The following is a 27944-nucleotide window of genomic DNA, read 5'->3' as shown; positions in this document are numbered from 1 at the left end:
ATTGACTAGTTATTCTTTTGAGTTTAGCTCTAGAACATTACCCCTCTATATGTTTTCCTCACTTAAATAAAATAAATACAACTTCAAGTTGTTGAAATGAGTCAGCAGTAAACACTCAAAATGTGGGAATAATAGCTGCACAAACAGATGAGTTGTGTATTTATAAATGTTAAAACAACATATAATTCCTGTATTTTTTAAATAGTCATTAATTATGAAACCATATATTTAGAAGTCAAAATAACTGCTTCATAGTTGGTATTTTTGTGTCAGTATTGTAAGTGTACCACCATCTACATGTGTTTATACAATATTCTGGAGCTCTGTAAACCTTAAAGGTGTCCCCTTTTCCATTGTTTTAATGTCCCCATGTCATGTTACAGTATGTATTCCTCAGTGAAGACACTTTGATTCCCTTTAAACCGGGAGGCGGGCAAATCATGATGAATCAAAACAACAAGTCCGTAAAGCAGTAAAGTAAAGCCCTTAGCTATTGAGTATACATATCTGATAACTTGTTTACAGCTTGCACCCTATTTATCAGAGTGCAGGTCATATTTATCAGGAGGGTCATGCCTGAAGTTTCTCCCTTCTGTGTCAGTGCCCAGAGTGTCCCACTTGAGTTTTCTTTCAAGGACTGGGCTACATTTCCTCATTATGCTACAACCGACGTTGAATGACAGATCAATAACCAATCACTATGGCCAGTCTCTTGTGGTTATGATTGGTTGTGAATGCAGCTCTATTTTCGATGCCTCTCATCAGAAGTATTCCTCCTCTCCTGGGAGCTCCATGTCGCCGTTCAGGTCCAGGTCGAGCAGGTCAGACTGGCCACTGGGAGGCTTGAAGCCGTTGGCGCTGGGCAGGTGTGGTGGCGGCGACGACGGCTCGGGCCCTGGCACGTCCAGCGCGGGTCCAGGGGGCAGGTACATGTCCCACACCTGCAGCTGGTCGGGCAGGTCCAGCTCCAGCAGTTTCTGCTTGATGCGCAGGTTCTTCTCGATGTGCTTCCGCTTGAACTTGAACTCGATGATGGTCTTTGTGTAGCGGTTCAACGCCGTCACCGCCGAGCCCATGCAGGTGGCGAAGGATGCCCATGCCAAACTGATGGAGGAAGTGATGTCATCATTAACAAGCTCTGACTGTCTGTTGACTGCTCTCACTCTCACTCATATGACTTTAGATGTTGCCGATGGATTCATGAACATGGTGTGAATCAACAAAATCATCTTTACTTCTATTTTGAAATACAAGCTAGATTTGTTTTGTGCAAGCTCTCATGAAAAATATGGTTCAGCACAGCAAATGTAAAGATTGCTGATGGAGTAGTAGCATCTTTAAAAATATGCAGAATATGGAAGAGGCACGGATTATTTCCTTGATATTAAATGAGTTGTAGGAAGACACCTTACTCACAGGTAGGACCAGCTGTAGTCCCACGTCTTGGGTCTCCAGTCCTCCGGACCAATCATGACCGCCAGCTGGAAGGCTGTTGTGAACATCATGTGAGCCACCATCCCAAAGAGACCTGGCGGCCAGAGGAGAGCAGAGCATTAGAGCTGCAGTTCACAGAAAGAACCACAGGGTGGCAGAGGAGAGCCGAGCAACCAGAGCCGTATATACAGAAGATATTCTACATGGATATTCTCTCCGGCTCTGGAGCAATATGTCAGTGGTTTGTTCCATTAGAGCTGCAGTTCACAGAAACAACCACAGGGTGGCAGAGTTGTACAGCGCCTTCCCTGCTGATCTCAGAGCAGCGGGGGAGCTGGCTAAAAATGAATTAATAAATGAGTGAGCATCCTGCTGCCTTAAAGCCATGTAATCGTTTAAACCCCATCAGCCTGTTTCTTACCGCAGACAACATGAAAGATTGACTTAGTCTTCCACACACAATGACAAGGAGGCATGCAATGCTGTACTCTAGCTGCAGGCTGATTTGTGCTTTAACTGTATCTCCCTCTTGGGACTTTTGGGGGGAATCCTGAGGTAACATTATAGGAGGAGGCACAGCGAGGTGAGCCATGGCCACTGTCTGCCCCCACACACACTCATCACACATACACACACACACACGCGCGCCCACAATCTGCATCAGCACGCTGGATTAGCCGCTAGCCGGGGGCTGTTGCAGAAAGGACAGAGAGAGAAAGATGAAGAGGGAGAGAGGGAGTGACCAGCCCTCCTCTCTGGACAGGCCTTATCACTGACCACCCTCAACCCCCCCTACCCTGCTCCAATCCGATTAGTCCTCAAACCAGCCAAATCCCTGGTTTGCACCACACGCTGCCAGATTTGAGGCGGACAGAAGCACTTTCACAGCCCACCGCGCCCTGTAAGCACACTGGCTCTGGCCCCGGCAGGGGAGAGCCCACAGGCAAATCGCACAGCCCCGTCGGACTCGGACAGGGATATTTGCCAAGTGCACAGCCGGTGGCACTAGTGTGAGCAATCCCTACACGGGGGTGTTTATTTTGGACAGATGTTCCTCTCAGCCTGTGCGTGTCACACCGGGGAAATAACAAGACACATTGTTAAAATCCACACGTCTGTGGGATATGATCCCAAAGGATCGCCGCCCGCTTCACCTTCCTCTTCCTCTCCTTTCACTGGGATCTCAACATCTACAAACCACCCACAGTAACTAAGTAAGCTATAGGCTTCGCACGGGCCCAGTGAAAGACATTAGAAATTAAGACTTCAAATGATAACACAAGAGGACCACTTTAGACGTGATACGGAGCTTAGGACATTTGCACAACACTGATCACTGTCCGCAGGGCCGTCGTTTGCTCCCGCCTTGGACTCGGTATGCAGCACAGGCGGTGGTTGGTTGCAGGCGGCCCTGCCTTATGTAATCCCCCCAGCGTCTCGGGGCCCCAGCCATGTCGCTCTCAAAGCTTCTGGTTAAATGGGATTTATGTCCCGGTCAGATGAACACCCAGGCTCCCACTGCATAAAGTCCGGCAACCTGGTAAATTCCACTGCTAAAAAAAGACTCGTGTTTAGCTGGGCATACACACCCACATCTCCAACACCATCGCCATTTTCCATGTGTACTTGAATGGCTTTTTGTAGATTGTCAAAATTCATGGCATTTGTTGAATGTTGCCTAGCAACATTGAAAACAGAATGCCAGAGCCATATAAAGCAATCTTTGATATAAAGGTAGAGTTGCGACAACTCCATTGACGCTAATGTTCCATTTTTTTTTTAACAATGGCGGCTAATGGAAGCCTCAAATAGTTCCCGAAAGTTAACCATTTATAATAGCAGCAGTGCAGTTACAGACTGTTTGTAGCCAACATTTCAGACTCAGATTTACATTATTGGCTCATCCGAATAATAATAATAATAATAACAGTAACAACAGTAATAGTAGTAAAGTAATAGTATTAATAACCTAATTATAATAATAAACTATTTATGTATCGACTATGACAGCTTTTCTGCTGCTCAGTTTTTATCAGTTCCTTATCAAATAAATTAAAAGAGGCTAAAGCCCAATAAATGTGCCACACATAATAACCTAATATAAGATGCCTATACCATTTCAATTAGGCAGCACTAGGCAACACCACAAACGAGCTGTCATTAAGTTTTTGCGTTTGTAGCCTACAACTTTTATGACGTGACGTGTCTTGGGCATTTAGCTTTACCATCATGTCAACATAGTTGTAACGTTATGCAATGCTCATCTAGGCTATGGATTAGTGGTTTCATTTTAAAAAGGGCAGCAAAAGTGGGATAAAGTGCAACTGCTTCCCCAAAACAATTCCTCCATAACTGTGGATTTAATCGTTTGATATGTGGATAACTTTGAGTGGACTAAACACATAAAAGGTAAGATTTTGTTATCACAAAGCTAGCTGGTTCGTTAAATATGGCGAAGCATATTTACAGCCAACTTTGTAGGCCTACTTGCAGCAGTGAAACTGAGTTTGTTGTTAACATTGTTGGTAACGTAAACGTTTCTTCAGTTAGGAGCAGGACTGTTTTTTTTTATTCTGCATTCATTTTCATTGGCAAAAGCTAGCCTATGCATGAGAGAACCTAGATTTGAGGGAGCTGCAGCTGTTAGCATCTGCAGGTCATATTAACACAGCAGGGCACACTAGTCCAGTGATGGCTAGCCCAGTGATGAAGGATCGTGTAAAATCCCCATCCCCAGAAAGTTTCAAACCAAGCTTGCGCTGATGATGCATGATCACTGATCAAATTGCTATTTTCTGACACAATGCACACCATTTCCAGGTGCTCACCTGTCTGAATCTCAAGCTCTTTAGCCTAGCATCTGCTGTTCACAGCACGGTGAATGACAAACGATGACACAATGCTGTTCATGTTTATGAGTTCATATCCTGGTTATTTATCGAAGGACTTAAATGTCACGTTTTATATTTTATTATGATCACTCGCATTACCATGGGGTTACTAAATAGGTAGGTCTAATGCTACGGTTAACTTAGAATGCCCACCATTACACTGGAGATGTTAAAAAACTTTTAAACTTTTTTTATTCTGCCGCGACGATAGGCTAGGCTTGGCTAGGTAATTCGCTCATTAGCTCAGATCAGTGACTACCAGAGGAAACGCGTGGTAGAAAGCTCAAACAAGTAATGTTAGACTAGCTGTGTTACAGTTTCTCGTTGCAATCAAAATTTCACAGGAGCTCCATGCGCTTTTGTAGGCTACACGCAGTCTCAAAAACACTGTTTACAGCTTTTCGAGTCACTGTACGAGGTCATTTATTTTATATAGCGATAATTTAGATACACTTATGGCATGGGTGCAATAGCGTTTTCTAAAGAATCTCTTCTTTTGTACAGACATTAATATTAAGTGACACATACGTAAAAGGGCGGAAAAAAACGTCACCTTATATAGCAGGCTAAGATATAAGGTCTTGAATTGAATTTAATATTGTTGTAATGGTAGGATAACTACATAGTTTACACAATAATTACACTGTGTTATAAATATTGTATATCAATGCATTTATTGACTGTAAATTGACCAAAATCGTGGCTCTGTCTATCATTGAACAGTAGCCTATTTAATGCATTCTAATCCATTGTCAATCACTTCCGGGAACTATTTGAAGTTTACATGAACCACGTGACCTTAACGAATTTTGAACACCCATTGTCGCAACTCTACCTTTATATGGCTCTGCAGCTGTGTATTATAGACAACTCTTTTTTTCAGGTATAATTTTCAAAATGTCAGTGCGGTATGGTTCAGTGGTCAGTGACTGAAAACCAACAAACATGAAACTTTCGTATAAAGCTTTTACTCCTTATCTTTAAGACACCAATTTGCATGTTAGAAAGCTTTCATTAATGCCTGCTGTGTTGATGATTGCTGAAGATTTGTGCATGTCCAAAACAACTTACTACTGTTTAGAACAAACATGCTCACAAAAACAAAACAATGCCTGTTGTGGTCAGTATGATATTGACAATCAATGTCGGAATACTTAACTGAACCCTAGCACAATAATGTCATGGATACCAAATATCATATCCTGCCATAAGGAGATAACAATCAGACACCGGTGAATTTGCTGAATTTGGTTAATAATCTGAATTGGGGTTTTGTCATAACGACAATATGTGGCTACAACAGGTTAATGACATGCCATATGGACCGGTATGGAAACCGATATGAACCATATGGAAACTTTTTGTTTGTCCCCAAGTAACCATTAGCTCAACGTTGTGAACTGTGCCATCGGAAATGCCTTTGGTTTGTTTATGCAGTGAAAAGGGTCTATACAGTAAACTGTAGAGGGTATACGATTCAATACACTGACATAATGAAACTTTCAGATCACTAAACAAAATCAGTCTTGATGACCACTGGCAGGACAGGGTATTTTCCAAAACACACTTATGACATGGTTATATCTGTCTTATGACAGGGTTCAAGTAAAGCGCTACAATCATCGCTATGGTCAGAGTTACCTGACAAGGCTGTACACAGGGCCGCAAAGGCATTCAGTTTGAGCCTATTCATCATGTTGCAGCAGTGGAACATCTCGATAGACATGAGGGCTCCGCCTATGAACAGCAGTGAGATGTACAGACACTCTGCTACAATGCAAAGCCACAGCACTCCTACAGAGAAGGACAGAAGAGAAAGAGACACATACATAGATAGATAGATAGATAGATAGATAGATAGATGAAGAGGAAGACAAACAAATCAACTGGGAGGCTTTAGTAATCCCCCGTGTTTGAGGAAAGTAATCCCCTTCTTCTGAGATGGGAGAGACCATTTCCAGAGTCCCCAACAGGATAAAAGCAATAGATAGATAGATAGATAGATAGATAGATACTTTATTGATCCCCAGGGGAAATTCAAGGTCTCAGCAGCATACAGACAACACAAACACATTCTTTAACAGCAGAAAGAGTAATTAAAGTATATAATATAAAAACACAACTAAGCAATAAGGACAGTAGAAGATAAAGAATATGCTAAATATACTAGCACTACTATACTACTAGCAGCAGTACATCAAGCCTTTTACTCTGTATCCGCTGCTCTCTCTCCCGCTCTCTCTCTCTTTCTCTTTCTCCCTCTCTGTCTCTGTCTTTCTATATGTGTGTGTGTGTCTGTCTGTGTATGTGTGTGCATGTTGGTTAGTGTGTGGGAGTTTTTTCATGTCAGATGAGGATAGCAACATCTATACAGGTCAAAAGCCTGCACAGATCCCATGATTTGGTAAAGTACTGGGCAGAGTTGAAAAGATTATGATTAATGATGGGATTATGATCATTATCGATGATATCCTCTGCTGATGTGATTACGGGACTAGGCTGAATTAAATAAAGACAGGATCACATTATGACATACATTTCAGAAGAATTAATTACACTATGTCAAAGGTGGAGTGTACTTTAAATGCTTTACTTATGCTTCAGTCAACTTTGTGTCAAGATATGATGACGGCTCATCTTTTTGAATACATATTTTCTTTTGTGTTTCTTTTGAGTTTGATAAACTAAACATGCATACATTAACCTCAGTCGGAGTGTAACATGTTGATTGGAAGGCATGAGACTAACATGTCTATCTCTAGGGTAAATAACTCTATATCTCTATATTTTGGTTAAATAACTAAATATCTCTATCTAGGGTAAATAACTCTATTTGTCTATCTCTAGGGTAAATCCACTTTAACTCACCCACCTCGCTCCCGTTCAGGTGCAATCTCTGAAAAGTCTCGACAAGTGAAGCCTGTAGAAAAACAACAGCATAAGGTAAGAACCATGTTGGTTACAATGAAGCTTGTATAGCTTGTATAGTCACACAGGTCACAGACATTGAAGAACAGGTGAAGAAATCAGCCCCCTCTTCATAGGGAATTATGGGTCTTTCAGAACTTTTCTCTTGTGACCTGTCGTCCCTTCATGGTCATGCTCCTTGTCATGTTATGCGAACAAACCGTTTGTATCAACATCCACAGAATGCACTGACTCTTTTGAGTTGCTACATTGCTGGACTGACTCAATTGGAAATACTTATACGCTCCCTATGCAGAAACTCTCTAGATACTAGCGACCTTCATCAGAGGGACCAATACCAAAAACAACCTGAACTAACTGCACTACACTGTAAAAGGTTGCCAAGAATTTAAACCCAAATTTAAAAAAATTCAAATACCACATTTTACTGTTAATACTGTAACATCGGTGCCTTCCGGACTGAGTGCTATCCTCCCAGAGTGTGAATGCTGGATTGTGTAATGTCGGTTTTAGTAAGCGTAATTGCGTTTACCTTGTCACATATGTGTTAGTTTGTGTAGTCTTTCTTTAGGTTGTACCTCATGTGTTTACCCCGTGTATTGTATGTGACTACCCTGTTTGTGTATCGTCCTTGTTTTATTGACTTCCCTTGTGTTTCGTGTGTAATGGTGTCTTAGTGTATGTGTGATTCCCGCATTCGTTAATAAACCTATCATTGGACATCTGTGTGTCGCATCAATCATTACATTGGTGTCAGAAGCGACTTTCGAACATGGCCCCCGCCCAGCAAGAGAAGCCGTGAGCGGGAGACCTCACCACTGGGTGGAGGACCACGCAAGAGGATCCGGAGAGAGCCCTTGTAAGGGTTACTAAAAATCTTTTTGAGGCTATCTGTCGTTACTGCCGCCGGAGGAGAGCAGCTGTTGTCCGGGCCTGCTTGCGGCCATGGGAGGAGATCTTGCCAGAAGAGGGGCCTGAAGAAGCGGTCTCGGAGGAGAAGATGCTGGCCTGGGCGATGATTCCGACGCGAGAATACCTGGGGCCCCTGCAGAGCCGAGGGAGAGTGGCGAGGAAGAGGTTCCTTGACGACGGACGGTTGGCGGAGCCGCTAGGGACAGCAAACTCAAGACGGTTGGGCAGCTTCGGCGGAAGGGCCCTCTAAAAAGCTGAAGGGCTTTAAAACGTTTGGGTGCGAGTGAGAGGCACCGTGCTGTGTGGGTGCTCGTTCTAGTTGGCCTGTTGGCCGGCGCCAGAGCAAGAAAAAGAGAAGAAAAAAAAAGTTTGCTGTGTTGGGTTGATAGCACGAGTCAGACGAGGGAGGGTCAAGCCTTTGTCGCGACCAGGACAGAGTGGAGCGGGCCAGGAGCAGCGGAGGACAGCTTTGCGAGGAGGCAGCGCGAGGAGGGACGCCGAAACCGGTAGCTGACGGCCTGAGAGCTCAGCGTGTCTGGCTGCAGCGGAGCTGGTGCCTGCCTATCCTGGTCGGTGCAACTGTGGAGTGGAGCGACGGAGGTGCAGCGACAGTTGACCCGTGAGTTCCGGTGCTTGGTGCCACAGTCTATGGTGGTGCCATCTAGGGCCCCGACTGGTGCTGCGGTGAGTTTAGCGAGTGTAATTGCGTTTACCTTGTCATAAATGTGTTAGTTTGTGTAGTCTTTCTTTAGGTTGTACCTTATGTGTTTACCCCGTGTATTGTATGTGACTACCCTGTTCGTGTATCGTGCTTGTTTTTCTGACTTCTTGACTTTTTTTGACTTTGACGTATCTTGGTGTATGTGTGATTGGACATCTGTGTGTCGCACCAATCTTTACAATACAAAAGAAAAGAAGTTAAATGACACTCCTGACCAACATTTTAATTTGAAATCAAGTCAAATATCTTATCCTACAATAAAGAGTTTACAGTCACCAGTGATGTGGCTGTGTCATATCACCTACATTGGTTATTGTTGAGACAGTATTAGGCTATGGCAGGTTAATAACATGTAGTGTAAGCGGTTTGGTCTAAACCTCGGAGAGCTGTAATAACAATAGCAGACCGTGCTACTATGACGCTGTCAGATCGCTCTGCCATCATGACAGATACTCCGTAACAGACTTTTTTTCCCACCCAAGGTGTTACAAGGTCTTCATCAAATTGACCTAGGCTATACCAGGGCGTACTGCAGTGCAGGTGGCTCTAGCACCTGTAGGCTACCACATACAGGCCCAAGTGTCTATGGAGATCCGGGTTCGAGTCCGATCCCACCCCGGATTCGGGTCATTTCCTGATTCCCACCCCAACTTTTTGGTGTCACAAGCTCTTCATCAAATTTGCCTGTACCATAAACAATCTGAGCATTATGGCGATATGTATGTATTATCTGTCTTCCTGGTGTTATTTCATTTACAGTAAAAACATGTCAAAGCAGATGACATGAATGTACAAATCTTCTCAAGACATGTAGAGAAAGAGATACCTTTAAAATATTAGACATTCCCCAAGCTTTTCAACAAATGATGTGTTGAAACCCTTCACTGCGATGGCTCACAATAACAAGCTTGTTCTATTATAAACACCTAGCACTGTAATATGTCATTTGAAGAGATCTACAGGTTAACAGATCATTGATCCCCTGGGAAGCATGACATTTGTTATGGGATCTGGGAAAACCTAGCAAGATCCCATCACATTTTAGTGTTTTTAAAAATGTTGGCTGAAACCAGATAATATCTTAAGTCATATGAATAGCCCATATCAGCATGTTTCTCTTTAATATCTATAGTATCTCAACATGAGTAGCATCAGAGATGGAGAACTACTAGGTGTAAACCAAGAAGCAAAGAAGCAACTTCCTAAGCAGTCGGCTTCATTGACCTCTGACCTCTACAAAACATTTTCGTCCCGTTCAGTGTAGCCGCTATGTCAACGCTGTAACGCTATAACCACTGAGTCACCTTACCGATATTGTTGACGGCCTGCTCGCAAGAGAACCAGATGCCCGTGTGGAACTTCCTCATGAGGAACTTGTCTTCGCCCGTCTCGTAGATGTACTGCACCTGCCGGCTGTCGTTGAGATTGGAGCTGTTGAAGCGGATGCAGTAGGACTGCTTGACCGTGGTCACAGGCCCCTCGCAGAAGGGCTTGACCACCTTGCGCGTGCCCTCGCACCAGTAGGGGGTGGTGACCGCCGAGACGGCCAGCGCGAAAGCCACAAAGTTCAGCGTGAGTGCAAGACAGGCTCGTCGGCCGCGCTCCAGCCCCATAGCGGCGGCATGAGTTGCGAACGGAAGAAAAGGAGATGACAGAGGGGTGGGGTGGAGGGGGGGTAAAAGTCTCTAATCCTCGTCAGTCCTCTTCATTTTCCTCCTCAGACATTTGTGTCTTCGGGTCAGCCGCTGCCCTTAGGGAATCAGACGCAACGCCAGCGACATTGGCGGCATGTCCTCTGATGCTCCATTGCTGTGGCCAGCGGATGCTCTCTTCGGCATCCGTCTGTGCAACTCTACTCCTGTCCCTGTGCCTGTGCTCTTTTATGCTCTCACTCATGTCAAACACTCGTCCCTCGCGCATCCTCAATCAGCTTGTCAGTCTCATCACCCCCCCCCCCCCCATCCACTCCCCCCTCCCAACTCGCCCGCCCCCACCTAAATCTGTGTCTGTCATTTACTGGGGGTGAATTATACGTAAGAGCTCAGTTTTATTGTTCTAACTAAACCCTTAGCTTATTTCTTTGAGCATAGTAATAAAAAAGATTATCGATCAGATTAATCTTCAATCTGGTGCTGCAGAGCTCTTGCCAGGGAGAGGGTACAGTTATTTTTTCCCTTTGTTTATGATTGTTGTTACTACTGTTGTGTGTGTATGCTTCTTCTGAGATGGGAGTATAGGGTCAAAAACTAGTGAATAATTGTTGAGATCCTGTGAAAACGGGTCTGTGGGGGTTCGACCAAGCCCTCCAAAAATGTGTGCATGTCAAACAAATCCTATTTGATTGGATGGCTTGGTGCTGATTGACTTACGTGGGATATTCTATAAAAATGTAGAGAAACAGCCCTGGGAATATGCCTAAGAGATGACAGCTGTCAGGAAAAAAAAACAGATTCTGCCTGTTTCCCAAATGGATTTAGAATTTTACATAATTACTATGAAAAATCAAACTGGAGGCCTGACACAGCCCACAACCAAAATCCAACCACATTTCTGTCAGGAGGCAGAAAAAAAAAGAAAACTCTTTATAATGTGTGAAGACATCAAGACTGATAGAGGGGAGATATGTTACTGTGTGTGTGTGTGTGTATGCATGAAAGCTTCTTTACAATGTAACAGTATTTTAAAACCCCTTCACTCCTTCTTGATTTAGCGTTTATTGACCATACTCTCTTCAGTTTTTCCCTCTTGGGTTGGCCTAGTTTTAGCACCTAGGCATTAGATTCCTCAAACAGAATTGGGTGCTTTCTCCAAATAAATCCGTTTTCAAAGGTGGTCGTTCTAATAAGCCAGCCATTTACTGTGGCTGATCCTCTGAGGTTGTACTGTCTCAGAAGTGAGCACTTTAAATCATGCTCTGAATGTCTCTGTTATCCAGCATGGCTCTTCATCGCTGGCCTACATGACTGAATATGGCACTCAAGTCCTTTTGCAGTCATCTCTCAGTCAAGGCCCATTAGCACTGAACAATCATTGCAAATTATCCAAGTGTGACACATGAAGAATGTTTTGGGTCATTAATAAGCAAGTATACTATGCAGGGATTTATGTATAATCTAGGGTTAATTTTAGGGTTAGAAGTATGTTATAAATATATGTATAAGTTAACCAATATAAAAGTATATGCTACATACTATAATACCTATACAGTATCGGTACTATCTGCAAAACTGAAACATCACATATCGCATACTGTATATGGTGGTGCCACATATGAATTGTATCACATATCAATGGTGCTCAAAGCACTGGAAAATATTGTGCATCACTTGTTACCAGATAGATCACCAGGAGTACGGCAAATCAAACTGAAACAGTTTGCCTAGTTTATCTGTTGTCCTCAGCTTGCAACATGTTCACCAAGCATGACACGACACTGCTGATCTTCCCTCTAGCCCGCAATGCCAGCAATACATTCCTCTGGCCACAGCTAATCCTGGTCATCATGCAATACTTGAGGAAACATGAGCCTTGATGTGATATTTCATGAAGTGAATACATAAGTAAGTAAGTAAATAAATAAATAACAGGTGGCTTGTGTCACCACGGGACTCACAACCGCTTGGACATATAAATTGCGTGTCAATGCCATGTCATCACTGCTTGTAAAAAAAAAGACTTTCTGAAAGCTACATGCATTCCGGTGAAGTGGTGGTTTGTCCGAAGCGACTGGCCTGAAGCTTGGATATTAGTGGTAGCCTACATGCAGCTTCTCCATGTAATCTACCACTAAGGTACAGCTAAATTGACCTGTTGTGTGCCAGTTCATCTGGATTACAGTGACCAGGTGCTTGATCAGATCTAAGATTTATGAGGCATTTGAGTAGTGAGATTGTCTCTGATGCGTGAGAGTTTTCCTGCATTTGGCAGGAGAGAACGCTGAAATGGATGGATGTGTTTACATAAGGGTTACCTGCTAAAGCCACGCTCCTGCTTCACTGGCTCTTGTACAGGGACTTTTGATTTGATTAAGCTCTCGCAAAATACAGATTTTCATCATGTTTATGGTCTTGTAACTACAAATTAAAAACGCTCATGGGCTTTAATGAAAAGCTGTAGATGCAGCGTGACCTGTTTTGACCTTTAAAGGAACCATATGTAAGAAATGTATTTCAATTAATCATAAAATGGCCCTGATATGTCACTGGACATTAAGAAATCATGTTAATTTCAAATACTTATTATCACTGACAACTGTAGTCCGGCCAGGATATTGCCATTTAAAAAGTGAAGTTGTCAAGTCAAGTCAAGTCAAGTCGGCTTTTATTGTCAATTTCTTTACATGCACTGGTCATACAAAGAATTGAAATTTCGTTTCTTACTTTCCCATGCAGACATAGACATGCTTTAAATACAGACATAGACATACTATGGACATAGCCATAGACAATAAACATTAAATTAAAGTGCAAGACTGAAATATAGAACATGTATGTATCAAAATAGAAATATAGGACATATATATAAAAAAAAAATAGAGGTAGTTGTGTTGTATATTTCTATAGTCTTAACAGTTACATGAAGTTTAAACTTGTGCTTGTGTGACCTGTATATTTACATTGATATGCAGTATGCAGTAATTCAAGTATATCAGGCTTGATGTGAAGCAGCAACACGTTTGGCTGCGCAGTCACAGTGCAGTTCCACATGGCGGTGTTGGGGGGGGGGGGGGGGGGGGTTGGTAGACAGGATCCTAGTTTCCTAGGTTCCTGGTTGGCTGGTGGGTGGGGGGGGCTGTCAGTGATGGGAGAGTGGGTAGAGTGTTCAGCATCCTGATTGCTTGGTGGATGAAGCTACTTGCCAGTCTGGTGGTGCGGGAGCGGAGGCTCCTGTACCGCTTTCCAGAGGGCAGGAGGCTGAACAGTTCGTGTGCAGGGTGGGTTGTATCCTTGACAATCATTAGTGCTTTGCGGGTGAGGCGGGTGGTGTAAATGTCCTGCAGGGAGGGGAGTGGTGCTCCAATGATCCTCTTAGCTGTGTTAACAGTGCGCTGGAGGGTCTTCCTGTTCTGATCTGTGCAGCTTCCGCCCCACACTGTGATGCTGCTGGAGACGATGCTCTCGATGGTCCCTCTGTAGAATGTAGTCATGACAGGAGGCGTGGCACTTGCCTTCTTCAATTTGCGCAAGAAGTAGAGGCGCTGCTGGGCTTTCTTCGCCAGTGATGCTGTGTTGGTGGTCCAGGAGAGGTCGTCGCTGATGTGCACCCCCAGAAATTTTGTGCTGCTCACTCTCTCCACAGCATCTCCGTCGATGGACAGTGGTGGCAGTTGTTTGTGGCCTCTCTGAAAGTTGACAACAATCTCCTTGGTCTTGCTGACATTTAGCAGGAGGTTGTTGTCTTTGCACCATTTAGCCAGCAGGTCTACTTCTTCTCTGTAGTGAGCCTCATCGCCCTTAGTGATGAGGCCCACCAGTGTTGTGTCGTCCAGAGGCCCACCAGTGTTGCAGCCCTCAACTGATGTTGATGTTGTGTTTTGTCATGTCATGTTGTGTTTTGGCCTGATGCGCCACCCTCCACCTATCTACTAATCACATAGTCAGTAGTGTTTCAGCATCCGGGTTGGCAACCTTGGAGGAGGAGGGGAAACACCGCTCTACAGAAATTTGAAAGTGATTGCAGTACCAGTTTTGGCCACAATCTTACATATGGTTCCTTTAACATAAAGCTCATCAAATGCACACATACCTCTGTCATGACTAACTTAAAATGATTACATATCATGATTATAATTTGAACATAAACTGGCATTCGTAATGTCATCAATCTGAATGTGACATAGATAGAAAATGCCATCGAAAATAATAGTACAGTGTAGGTACACATTTTCATCAGTATGTGTATTTCCTGAGTATCAACCAGTTTAGTAGTGCTATGGGACACTTAAACAGGCTGATTGCTGTGAGAAAATTTGCCTTAGATCTAGACGGAAATTTCCTCAAATGGAGCTCATTCAGTGCTAGTGTGTGTGTGTGTGTGTGTGTGTGTGTGTGTGTGGTGAGAGCAGGTGTCACCTGTGTGCATGTTTGTTTGCCCCTGCAGGATTTATACAGAAGTACCATCCGCCGTAAGTCGCCTTCTTGCCCCACTGCCCCGCGGTACCGCGAGTGATCCAAGCCTAGATCATGTCTTCTAAGGAGGTGCGTATGAGATCATGCCTAAGCTGATGCACTAAACACACGCTGGGTGAGGATGAGTCGCACTACGGAGAGCCAAGTGTGGCATTTGCTAAATCTCAGAGAGAGACGGTCAGCGTGTGGGATACTATGATGCACTGGACACAAGGACATGAATCTGGGGGCGGACAGCCCTCAGACCCCTGTGGCCAGTTACAAAAACATCGCTGAACAGACGGCTTCACAGCCACAAAACAGACTGGGCATGTTATCAGATGAAGAGTTTAATTATCAAAGACTGTCGTTACATAATGACAAACAGTTTGTGCACAAGGCATTTATATAATCTATATAACCCTTGAACTGTTGAATTATTACAGATTACTGGTGACATATTGTTGTCCTGAACTGGCATTTGGGATTAGTTTGCAGGATGAAACACTCAGATTCCCATTATGAGTAATCTATCTATCTATCTATCTATCTATCTATCTATCTATCTCTAACATCAGATTTCCAGAGATAAGCACATTGAAGGTATCACAGGCATTTCAGTCTTCACGTTTCCTGCTGATGTGTCATCAGCTGTAATCTGGTTATGCTGCTGTTGTTGTGGCCACTGACGTTGAAGTGACTGCAGCAGATGACGAGGGTTAATGAGGAGAGGCACAAGCTCAAGGGCCGTTCACACCAGGAACGATAACTATAGCTATAACAACATTAGCGTCCAGACGGACCAACGATAAGGAAAGTCTCTCCTTGTGTTAAAGAAATGTAATGTCTAAAATTTGATGAATTCTGAGTGTTAATGAGGTGAGGCACAACTAGTGAGTCCTACTAGCGGTCAAGACTTACACATGAACACTGCTGTCTTGAAGGCCTACACACACCAGTGATGTCTCATCAACCTCACATAGAAGCTCTTCAGACACAGCACTGTCTTCAGCTTGTATGATGGGAAACTGAAACGTATTTTGAAACGTATTTTGATATCTAGACCTATTATGCAGGGGCGCTGCTAGATAATTTGACCCCTATGACAGACAATAATTCTGGGCCCCCTGATAATATAGTATTATTATTGGGGGGGCTGTCTGGGGGCCCCCTGTCAGTGCTGGGCCCTTAGAATCGTCTCCATCCAATCCTACATTGGTGACCCCGACGTTTATCTACTGGACGCATTCCAGAGACATACCGAACGACTATGACGACAAACGCTGTTACTATAAAACTTCCAGAGTTCTGGGAGTCGTCGACTTCAGCTTGGTTCGCTCATACCGAGGCGCAATTTGCCCTGCGTGACATGACCGCTGACACAACCAAATACTATGTCGTGTCAGCCCTCAGCAGTTCAACAGCAAACAAGAATGATTAGTCTCCTGAACCCCCCCCCCCCCCAATGGACAGGATGTTGATTTTCTCTTCGTCCAGCTTTTCTTGCGACAATTCCCTTCTCAGGTACGGCCTGCGTTGGCCAACACCACCATCACTCAATGCTGTGCGCTGGCTGAGGAGGCTGACAGGTTTTTCCTGGCTGGTCAACACTGTGACATGACTGCTGCTGCGCTCAATCCTACCTACGCCGCCACGACCGCCCCGGCCCACACTTATCACGCCGCCCCGGCCCACACTTATCACGCCGCCCCGGCCCACACTTATCACGCCGTCACTCCCCGATGTGAGTCGCTACCGGATGTGAGTCGCGCATGCGTCACTTTGCTACTTTGCGACTACCTGTGCTGTTAACCACAGAATAATGACATTAGCCTACACAGCAGTAATGTATTATTTAGCGTAAGGCATCACATTTTCACGGCATGATCTCTAATGTCAGTTCTAGATTAGAGGCTGAAGTAGCCTGCTAGCGAGAGACTTCTGTAATATCAATAAAAATTGACCTACATAACGAAGTTTGTTCACTGCTGGCAAGTAAGTAAGCAATCAAGCACAACAAAGGCTGTCACTTGAATGGCATTTTCTAACGTTAGCAATCAAACAATCTTAGATAGCTAACGTTTTTGAAACAGAAAAGTGAATTATTTTATGGATTTCAGTCGGATCCCTTGGCGTTATGCCGTAAAACCTATTAATCTGAGCATGCGTGACTCACATCGGGTAGCGACTCACATCGGGGAGTGACAACGCCGCCCCGGCCCACACTTATCACGCCGCCACCGCCCCACTCCCTGCACTCACTGCAGTGATGACGGTTTCGCACCGGGAACGTTCCGACAACAACAGCCTGTGTTTTTACCACGCTAAATTTGGATCCAGAGCAAAGCAGTGCCGATCGCCTTGCAGCTTCAGAGGGACGGGAAACGCCAGGGCCGGTGCTCAGTAGTGGCCTTGAGCATCGGCCGCACCGGCAGGCTGCTGTTCATCCAGGACTCCACCTCTGGGCGCTGTTTCTTGTGTGTGAGGAGCATTCTGCCTGCATCTAGACTGGACATTCTATCTGACGGTCTTGGCCCTCCCCTGGAAGCTGCTAATGGTAGCCCCATACGCACTTATGGCATTTGTCATGTTGAACTGTGTTTCGCTGGCCAGCGGTTTAGCTGGGACTTTATCACAGCCAAAGTGGCCATCCCCCTTCTGGGAGCTGATTTTCTATGTGCTTACCGGCTGCTGGTGGATGTCAAAAACTGGGAAAAAAAATTGACGCCAAAACTTTTTGTTCATACACCTGCACTCTTAGCGTTGTGGACCCCATTTGACTCTCTAGCGTGCGCCTGCTCGCAGAGTTTCCTGTGCTCACATGGCCCACCATCTGCCACCAAGCATGGAGTAGAGCACCACATCGCCACCACTGGCCCACCTGTCTACGCGCAAGGCGACTAGACCCAGCAAAGCTCGCCATTGCCAGGGCTGAATTCGATGGATTGACCACCATAGACTTCCTGGCACATCGAGTCACCATGGACGGGGCCGTGCCCAGGGGCGCAGCTACCCATTTTTGAGGGGTATGCAACAACAATATTGGCGCCCAAACACAAACAACTAAAGCAAAACAAAAGGCCAATAATTTACACTATTACTGTGCATTATGGTGCCACTTTAAGAGAGTCTAAACGGTTCTCATAACGTCTTTTTGCCAGCTATTGCTCACAATGGATAGGAAGGCTGATAGGCACTCTAGCCTTGTTTGTTTGCACCACATTGACAACACAATATTAAGTTATTACAAGGAGCCTTCATTGTTAGGATATGTAAACATGTAATGAGTTGCTGCTAGCATGACATTTCTGTTTGCAGTTGGCAATTAAAAGTGCAGCTATCTGAATGGAATAGGCTATGTTTCAATCAGCATTATGCTTAACAAACGCTAGTTAGTCTGTTAACATTCATATTTGCAAGCCTCCAAGTACAGACGTCATCACTTTAAATCCTACCTGTTGCCTTTCACCGTCCACTTATTTAACTGCTGTTGCATCCCTTGACATGCCATCTCCTGCTTTTTTTGCTGTATCCATCTTTTTCCACTCACTACTCGTAGGCCTATCTGCTCGTCTAGCGCTCACGGCGCCCCCACTCCCTCTTCTATGTCAAAATTCTATGATGGAATCTTATGAGATAGGGCGCCTACTCTAGCCTGTTTAATCCTCTAAAATGTTATAGAACATTGAGAAAATGTTGAAATGATTTAGAAACGGACAGCAGTAGCTACATATAGAAAATACCAAATATATTATTTTTTTTTTTTTACCATCGCTTTGGCGCCCCCATGGAGCTGCGCCCCTATGCGCCGCATATGGCGCATACCCACTTTTTGCGCCACTGGCCGTGCCACTCCCGTCTAAGGTTGATGCGGTCTTGAATTTCCCTCGGCCGGTCACAGTAAGGTCTCTGCAGGAGTTCCTGGGAATGGTGAACTTCTACCACTGACTCATTCCCACAGCTACTGCTCTCGTGCGCCCCCCCTGCACAGGGCCTTGACGGGGAAAGCAGCCAAACACCTGGTGGATTGGTCCTCGGAGAGAGACACAGCATTCACAGACGCTAAGTCTGCTTTGGCCAACGCAACGATGCTGTGCACGAGCAGTGGGTGGATGGTGCCTGGCAACCACTTGCTTTCTTTAGCTGCCAGCTACGCCCCAGTGAGCGTAAGTACAGCACCTTTGACCGTGAGTTGCACTTTATCTTGCCATTCGACACTTCCGTTCGCTGCTGGAGGGCCGACAGTTTACAGCTTTCGTCGATCACAAGCCCCTATCGTTTGCCATGGCTAAGGTGTCTGAGCCATGGTCTGCCCGCCAACAGCGACATCTCTCTTACATCTCAGTTCACAGCGACATCTCTCTTACATCTCAGAGTTTACCACGGACATACAACATGTTGCAGGTAAAGCCAACCTCGTCGCGGACTGCCTCTCTTGCGCCATCGTAGGGGCCGCCCACCTGGGGCTTGACTACACCCACATGGCAGCCGATCAGTCCACTGACCCGGAGGTACAGTCACTCAGGACTACTGCCACTGGACTGCAGTTAATGGAGATTGCTTTTGGTGACGGTGGCGCCATGCTGCTTTGCGATGTCTCCACCGGACAGCCACGGCCCATTATTCCCACTGCATGGAAACGACGGGTTTTTGAGGCTGTGCACAGTCCCTCTCACCCGGGTAGGAAACCATCTCAAAGGTTGGTGGCAGCCATTTCACTGTGCCGGAGCGGAGATTCGACCATGTCAACGTGGACCTAGTGGGCCCCCTGGTGAGCCCCCTTCCCTCTTCCCTCCTCCACTTACCTCCTCACCATGGTGGATAGGACCACTCGATGGCCAGAGGCTGTCCCACTGACAGCAACGACTACTGCTGAGGTGGCTCGGGCGTTCATTTGGTCCTGGGTCGCTCGGTTTGGCACCCCATCTGACCTTTCTTCTGACCGGGGCTCACAGTTCACCTCGGAACGCCATTGCGAACAGCCTGGGTGTAAAGCTCCACTGCACCACTGCATATCACCCCCAGGCTAATGGACTGTGTGAGCACTTTCATCGTGCTATGAAGGCCTCCCTGTGGGCCAGCCTCAAGGACAGTGGCTGGGTAGACAGGCTCCCTTGGGTCAAGCTGGGCCTTAGGACTGCCCCTAAGGAGGACCTCCAGTCCTCATCAGCAGAGCTGGTGTATGGCCAGCCACTGCGGGTTCCAGGGGATTTCGTTGCCGACACCACAGCTCCCTGGTCCGCTGCCCATCAGCAAACTGTGCTCCATGATAAGGCTAGACTTTTTGCGCCTGTACCCACTTCGCGCCACGGCCTCCCGCAATCCTACACTCCCTCACACATATACATATATACACACACACACACACATACAGTACATGCACACACACACACACACACACACACACACAGACATAAATACTCACACACACACACAATATGCACACTAACTCTCACATCACACAGTACATGCACACACACATACAGTACATGCACACACACACACACACACACACACACACACACACACACACACACACACACACAGACATACATACTCACACACACACACAATATGCACACTAACTCTCACAGCTACATGCAGATACACACTCCCACGCACATACATATACACACACAGGGTTCTATTTTAACAAGCTGAAGCTCCTGGTAAATAAACAATATTAACATATTTTTCATATTTATTGTTGCCATTGGTCTTAGTGTGGAAAGTCCTGTCAGAATACCATTATTTTAACAAAAAACAATTTGAGCAACCTTTAATTGAGTATACGCATATTATCCCACCGGTCACAATTGTGACCGGTAATAAAACACACTTTTTCATCTACTTTTCTACATTTAAAAAAAAAAATAATTCTTGATTATTTCAAAGGGTTGCTAATAACACATGATTTGCATATTTGCATGTCTGAGAAAAATGTGGGCTTAATTGGGTTAACAGTATTTCATATTTATTCATATATTTAGCTATTCTAATTGTAATAGTATGCATGGCTTGTGGTATCTCAATTATTGTGAGATCAGTTGTGATTGGAGAACTACCAGTTACAAAAATGCAATTTTATTTGTGAATTCCATCATTCAGTGTTACACAAAAGGCTGATGGATTTCAGTTACCTCAGCATCATGTAGTGATGATCATGTTGATGGCCAAGTTCTCAAAGTGGAAGGGTAAGTTTTGAGGTCTCTCCCAAGACCTGAACTTCCTGTGCTGATCCATTCAATGGGATTTACACAGGTATGTTGAATGGAATTGTATATTACTAAGCTAGGACACAGACCACCAAATGGAAAGCTCCTTATGAGGGTGTGAAGGTTTGCCAGTATCCCAGTTTCTTCACTAAGCCTTCTCCATGATTCCATTTACCCAGGGAGACAGTGTAGCATCCAACATAGAGGACGCAAGCTAACTAGCTCGCAATAATGCATGCATTCAATTCCATGAGTAGTGATGGCCACATCTTTGGCAGAAAAACAAATGATCAGGATCATGCTTATCAAATCATAATTTATAATGATGTAGCCACCATACCTAATACTTTAGTTGATGTGTTGTTCATACATGAGGTGTATGAAGATGATAGAATATGAACTATATTGATAATATTTTAACTATTTTCTTTAATTTCTGCTAGATTAGACTTACATTTCTTGATTTAAATAAGGTAATAATGAACATTTGTGAGTAGTGAAAGTGATGAACCGAGCCAATCATGACCTAATCCAACCCTGCCGAGCCTTGCCAGGCAACCAAACAGCAAGCTACCAAAAAAGGCTGGTCCTATTGCATAAGCTCTGATGGATTCAACTGTCGTCTCAGTCCATGGGCACCAAATTAATTTCTGTAAACAAGGAGAAGCGGTTGTGTATGGAATTAAAGCAGCTTTGTTGGCAAACTATGTCTCTTCCCAGTCATGTAATTACCTGCATAATTACCTGCACTCACAGTAGTCCAATTACAACAACAACTGCAGTGCACTGCAGTTACCCCGACAGCAGATGACTCAGTGATCTGCCTGGGACTCTACCCATGGCTCAAGTTAGATTGACTGGCACTGCCGTTTTCCTCACTGTACACAGTGTGTGTGTCAGGGTGTGTGTGTGTGTGTGTGTCCAGGCACATGAGGGAATGTGTGTGTGTGTGTGTGTGTGTGTGTGTGTGTAAGAGAGAGATAGAGATAGAAAGAGAGAGAGTGTGTAATCTCCACCCTGGGAGATGTTCCACCAGGGTAGGAATTTCACGGAGGCCACGACGGCCATGGCCGTCGTAGCCCCTTGCGTTGGCCGTGAAGCCCCTTTGAAAATCATAGGTTTACAGGCCACGGTGGCCTTGGTGCCCCCTTCTTTCAATATTCTGCTTTGTGTCCTACTAATAGCGATTTTTATTTAGCCTGTGGCCTGTCAAAATAATCTTAGCATTCACAGCGCAAATTAATTTAGTCTTTTAAGCAGTAGAGAAAGTGACAGCGCAAGAAAGTGCGTCCAAATTCACCCATTCTTCTCAGTTGAACTACTCGCGAACTAGCCTATTCATCACACAGACATCACAAGTATCACATGAAAGAGCTTTTTCTCAGCTTTTAAACGATGTTAGTCGATAATTGCTGTGTTGAACGGTTCGCGAGAAAAGTAAATAATATAATTTAATTTAATAATACATTCTACTGAAGGTTTTGCGTCCATGATCTCCCTACCCATTCATCTCGGTAGAATACTTCACGAACCCTTCTTTTAACACATGACAAACCACATATCAGAATAAACAGCAGACCTTACCGAACACAAAAGTGTAAAGCAGTCCCCTGTACAGTTAGACGTTCCAGAGTAATCCAGTTTTGAATTTGCAGTACATTTCGACATGCATGGATGTCTCCAAATTTGGGCTTTAAGTTTTACAATGTGTTTAAATTGTTCCACATGATTTCATAACGGGCCAAATACAAAATAAATATTGCCTAGATATTGGTAAATCAGAGGACAACTGACTAAGAGTTTGTGAAAGTAGCCTTAATGATCACAAAATGCTAAGCATGCATCTAGGCTATTTGAGTTTCTTAAAGCTGAGCTGTGCTTAAATTTAAATTGTTCAATACATGATTTCATAGCAGGCCAAATATAAAATACATTTTATATATAGCCTAGATATCTGTTTTTATTAGATGATCAGATGATTTACATATGTAATATGTCATGTTTCATGTTTTTGTAATGTTTCATACAATGATGCAGGTCTACTGCAGTGAATAGGCTAAATAAAACTTTGATAATTTTTATAGCCTACTACTGTATAGTTAACTTTGGCCTTGGTGCCCTGACATGTGGCCTTTGTGCCCCCCACCAAATATGTCCAACTGAAGGCCAAGTGGCCTTGCCCCCAGAATGGTGAAATTCCAAGCCTGTGTTCCACCATTTACTTATCAAACCATCTGTTTAATGTCTAATATGTTTCAATTTGTTTTTTTTCCCCCGAAACAGAATTTTTTAAATCACATTGTGTGTGGTAGTTCTATCATGAGCAACAAAAAAATACAGCAACTCCACAATCCCTTGCCCTTGGTAGCCTGTGGTACACCATCAATTATGATCTCTTATTAGATTAGTGCGTGGGCATCTGGTTTGTTTACATGTGGGGATATGGACATCTGAGGAGATAGATCTGACCATTGTGCGTGGTTTGGTAAGCCTCTAGCGTAAGCAATTTAACATCCGCTCATGTGTAATACTAAGAGTGTTCATTTAGTTGTGTTGAGCCATTGCCAAAAAAAAAAAATGCTGACCAGCCCCCAGTCCATCCATTTACTTAACTGCGACAATAGCATGCCCTCCAACAGGTATGACATAGTTAATTAATCCTCCAGAAAGCTTGTCTGGATTTAAAATGAGATATCTTTAATCCTATTCAGTGCTAAGACGGAGACGCACAGGTGGAGAGAGCTGGATGGCCTTTTGCTCACACACAGACACCCAGAAGGAGGGAGAGCAAGCGCGCACGTGTGAGAACTGAGGAAGGAAAGAGTGAGAGAGCCAGACAAGGAGAGGGAGAGAAAGAAGGAGAGAGAGAGAGGAGGAAGAGAAGCACAGTAAGAAGCCACCCTCCTGACACACACACACACACACACACACACACTCAAAAAACAGAACCCCAGAAGACCAGCAAGGATGGGAAACAGCAAGAGCAGTGCCCTGTCCAAGGAGATCCTGGAGGAGCTGAAAATGAACACTAAGTACACCGAGGAGGAGCTCTTCACCTGGTACCAGAGCTTCCTCAAGGAATGCCCCAGCGGACGCATCACCAAAGAGCAGTTCGAGGGCATCTACGCCAGCTTCTTCCCGGACGCCAACTCCACTGACTACGCACGGCACGTCTTCCGCAGTTTTGACACCAACGCCGATGGCACGCTGGACTTTAAGGAGTACATTGTGGCCCTGCACCTCACCTCATCTGGGAAGACCACGCGGAAGCTCGAGTGGGCCTTCTCGCTCTACGACGTGGACGGCAATGGCACCATTAGTAAAAATGAGATCCAGGAAATTGTCAAGGTGAGAGGGATGGGGAGAAAGTTACACAGCGCACAGGCTATATTGCTGTTAGTAGATCTTTACTGGTATTGGTGGGCAATACTGGTTTCTGCCTATAGGGTAATTATCTATTGCTGGTAGTAGATCTGATGTCTTGACTGGTATTGGTGGGCAATACTGCTTTATATGGTAATAATTTACACCATTAAAGTCCTCAATAATTAAATTAGAAATTAGAAGCCCTAATTCAAATGCTGGGCGAAGTACAAAGGGTAAGTCTAACTAAAGGTACAGTAGCTTAATACATTTAGTACCATAAGTAAGCTCCTGACCACAGACATTGGTAGGTCAACTAAAAAGCTCTTGCATACCCCATGCACAAGAACTTAACTAGTCTAAATAGTAAGCTAGTAGTTTTCACTGAAGCAAATCCTGGCAGGTAATAAAAGATATTTGTTGTGGAATGTACTTTAATACAACTGGGCAATGAACATGAAGAGCTGTTATAGAGTGTTACAAGTGGAGGTGGTGTGGTTCCAAATGGATGGACACCTCACTTCAGAGACGCGGCAATAGGATATGGAATTAGGTCATCCACAGTAAAGGTGCTCAGAAGAACTGCTTAACTAGCTAATTATCTCAATCTCTTAGCACGTAACCAACTGGGCTTCAATTGGATTACATTATTGCTGTGTTCTTCATACGAGATGGCTGAATCAGCCGCCATCGGACCCATGTGACAGCGAGCGTGTGTCACGTTGTGTTTTGACGCAGGCGATATTCAACATGATCCCGGCTGAGGGCCAGGAGGATCTCCCGGATGACGAGAACACACCGGAGAAGCGAGCAGATAAAATCTGGAACTATTTTGGAAAGGAAGATAATGGTAATTTGAGTATTCATTTCAACCAGTACAGCCCCATAGCAGTTTTATTGACAATTATCACACAATTATAATTATCAGAATATTGAATAAAGTGATATGGTTTTGGTTATATGGTATTTCAATACTATTCACACATTTTTTATTCAAAGCACCCATTTACTCAGTATTCCTAATAAGACTGATTATTGAGTGAGTAATAGTTTTAATAATATGATTTTTCAAACTTTATCGCAGATAAGATTAAAGAGGGGGAGTTTATACAGGGTGTGTTGGACAACAAGGACATCCTCCGGTTGATGCAATATGATGAGCCTCAGAAGATCCAAAACAAACTGAAGGAAAAGAGACAGTAAAATGCTCAAAGGATGACCTCGATCACTCATCGGTCTCTGTCAAGACTGTTCAAAGCCTCATTGTTCACATACAGAACACATACACATAACACATACACGCATACATACCTACACGAATACACTCCCTGACTCTATTCATAGATCAAGGGACCTGAATATGTGAAAGGCTGGACACAACCATGATCACACATGTGTTCATTCCCTTATCCACATAGCATGTTCCAGTCAGTTCTAAGTCGTGGTTTGACCATGGCACACTCTGCAGCACACTCCCAGTGGGGTTCTCAAGACCAGAGGACTGTGGGCCAACCCACAGCAGGGGTTCTAATCAATCCTAGAGTTCTATTCAAACTAGGTCTCAGTTCACTGAGTGATTACTAACACCTCACACCACTCATCTGAAAGCAACAACAATACCAGACAAACCCTTGACAGAGCCAGTGTGATGCTCTGGGTAATAACCGTCCGTCAGATGAATCCTTTTAGAATCGATGTAATTTTAGATCATTATGGGCAATTGTCCTGAATAGGTAGATAATTATGATGTTGTCTTGTGAAGTGTGCGGAACAAGAGAAATGGCTCCTATAAGTGAATGTGTTCCAGTAATGCAGTGTGCTTCGTAGGACTATTTTGATAGATCTTTGCCGTCATCAGCAGGCTAACTTACAACCCTCCTTTTTCCACACTTACCATCCCATTGGGTTCATAGACACTGCTATCGACTTGTTAAGCCCATACAACTCTCTGCCTCACAGTCACGTGACCGTACTTGCCTTTTAGACAGGTGGAACTCTTGTGTGTTTTGCTTGGGTGACATAAACTATTGACATTTCAGAAACTTCACACCTTGTTCAGGTGAGATGATTAATGTCAAGTCACATTTGGCATACTTTGTACCAAGTAATTCTTTTCAAGGTACAGCAATGTAGTTTTGGTCTCCAAATCACTGCTGGTTATGTTAAGTGAAGATGTGTTAACTTTTTATGGACCTATGTTGCTTTTAATAAACAAAATCTAATTTCAATCAATTCATTTTGCTTTGTTTGAGGAAACTACTGCAAAGGTAAGTTCTGGACTACTTTTTCTACCTGCATACCTTACAGGCTGGTCATCTGAGGGACTGAATGAATTGCTTTTAGAGTGTATTTGATGGGTTCCGATTGGACAGGGAGATGTCCTCAGGCAAGATGCTCATTATGGGTGAGGTTCTTATATGCAATTTCTCTTTGACAAAGACTCTAGGCTTTACAGCAGCTTTTGGGGTTAGGCCAAAAATACCGGGCATAAGCGTATTCATCTGAAGGGCGACTGGCCCACACTAATACTTGTCCTGGTTCGGAGGCTCCCACCGGCCAATGATGATCAGCCAAAAGAGACAAGCCAAAAGGTTGACTTTCATCTGCTTAAGAGGGCAAATCCTATTTACTGAACTTCCAATTCACCACAGGGGTTATCCATTTGTTAGGAATGGAAAACAAAACACAAGGATTTGAAAACAAATGAGGTCCAAGAGTCATGCTACTCACAGTAAATAATGCTTTCATTTCAACATGGCATACGAGCAATGGAAATATAAATTTAAATACAAATATACACAAAATCAACAAGGATTTATTACATTTGTTTTTATTGTGGACAAATTCAAAACAAACTTGACAATTTCGTAAACATTTGAGTTAATGAACACTGTGTTATGAGTGGAGACTGTTCACCAATTGAAAATAAGCATTTTACAGAGATTATCGTAAAAATGCATTTTACAAACACATACATTTAATTGAACGACTGAGCCAAAAACACACAGAGCACAGATCATTGACCACACTTATCAAACACAACAATGCAACATGGAGGATATATTCAGAGAAACTTCTCATCTCGTTCTGAGAGGTTGGACTGGGAGTGGTTAACAACAAGTTAACTCAAACATGCCCCACATACACAAAACTCAAACCAGTTAAATAGTTTGCGCTGCCAGCCTCTGTATAGAAATATACAACATAGAGTAAAAAAACAGGCCCAAAGGAAGAGGCAATATCATCTGATAACAGAACCACAACAGCACAACTGATAATGGGACACTTTCTGAGGTATCATTTAAATGGAGATGATGCCAGCAGTGTGATGCTGTTGAAGTAAGTAGAGTGGAGCACTGATGCTCACCCAGAC

At 44.1% G+C, this 27944-nt stretch overlaps 2 protein-coding genes across 2 annotated transcripts; one reads left to right on the top strand and one right to left on the bottom strand.

Annotated features, from left to right (window-relative positions):
* Positions 1–16: 16 nt before the first annotated feature.
* LOC121705960 (germ cell-specific gene 1-like protein) lies at positions 17–10499 on the bottom strand. Its single transcript, XM_042087370.1, has 5 exons — positions 10196–10499; positions 7198–7245; positions 5967–6119; positions 1417–1528; positions 17–1104 (listed from the first exon to the last, which is right to left on the bottom strand). Exons 1-5 carry the CDS (start codon positions 10497–10499, stop codon positions 762–764), a joined length of 960 nt encoding a protein of 319 aa, XP_041943304.1. The 3' UTR covers positions 17–761.
* On the top strand, positions 3813–26799 carry rcvrna (recoverin a). Its single transcript, XM_042087384.1, has 6 exons — positions 3813–3843; positions 7173–7268; positions 14986–15083; positions 23920–24556; positions 25310–25421; positions 25656–26799. Exons 4-6 carry the CDS (start codon positions 24176–24178, stop codon positions 25772–25774), a joined length of 612 nt encoding a protein of 203 aa, XP_041943318.1. The 5' UTR covers positions 3813–3843; positions 7173–7268; positions 14986–15083; positions 23920–24175; the 3' UTR covers positions 25775–26799.
* The last annotated feature ends 1145 nt before the right edge of the window (positions 26800–27944 follow it).

This window comes from Alosa sapidissima, chromosome 3, assembly GCF_018492685.1.
Source record: "Alosa sapidissima isolate fAloSap1 chromosome 3, fAloSap1.pri, whole genome shotgun sequence".
Classification (NCBI taxonomy): Eukaryota; Metazoa; Chordata; class Actinopteri; order Clupeiformes; family Clupeidae; genus Alosa; species Alosa sapidissima.
The sequence above is the reverse complement of the archived record's forward strand: the minus strand, read 5'-3'. Positions and strand labels throughout refer to the sequence as shown.

Bases quoted from the DNA above. Each gene is read 5' to 3' on its own strand.
- rcvrna (XM_042087384.1), top strand. From the start codon at position 24,176: ATGGGAAACAGCAAGAGCAGTGCCCTGTCCAAGGAGATCCTGGAGGAG. The intron at 24,557-25,309 runs GTGAGAGGGATG...GTTTTGACGCAG, and splicing joins AGATCCAGGAAATTGTCAAG to GCGATATTCAACATGATCCC. The intron at 25,422-25,655 runs GTAATTTGAGTA...ACTTTATCGCAG, and splicing joins TTTTGGAAAGGAAGATAATG to ATAAGATTAAAGAGGGGGAG.
- LOC121705960 (XM_042087370.1), bottom strand. From the start codon at position 10,499: ATGGGGCTGGAGCGCGGCCGACGAGCCTGTCTTGCACTCACGCTGAAC. The intron at 6,120-7,197 runs GTGGGTGAGTTA...CCTTCTCTGTAG, and splicing joins TGCACCTGAACGGGAGCGAG to GAGTGCTGTGGCTTTGCATT. The intron at 1,105-1,416 runs GTGAGTAAGGTG...TTCCTCCATCAG, and splicing joins GACTACAGCTGGTCCTACCT to TTTGGCATGGGCATCCTTCG.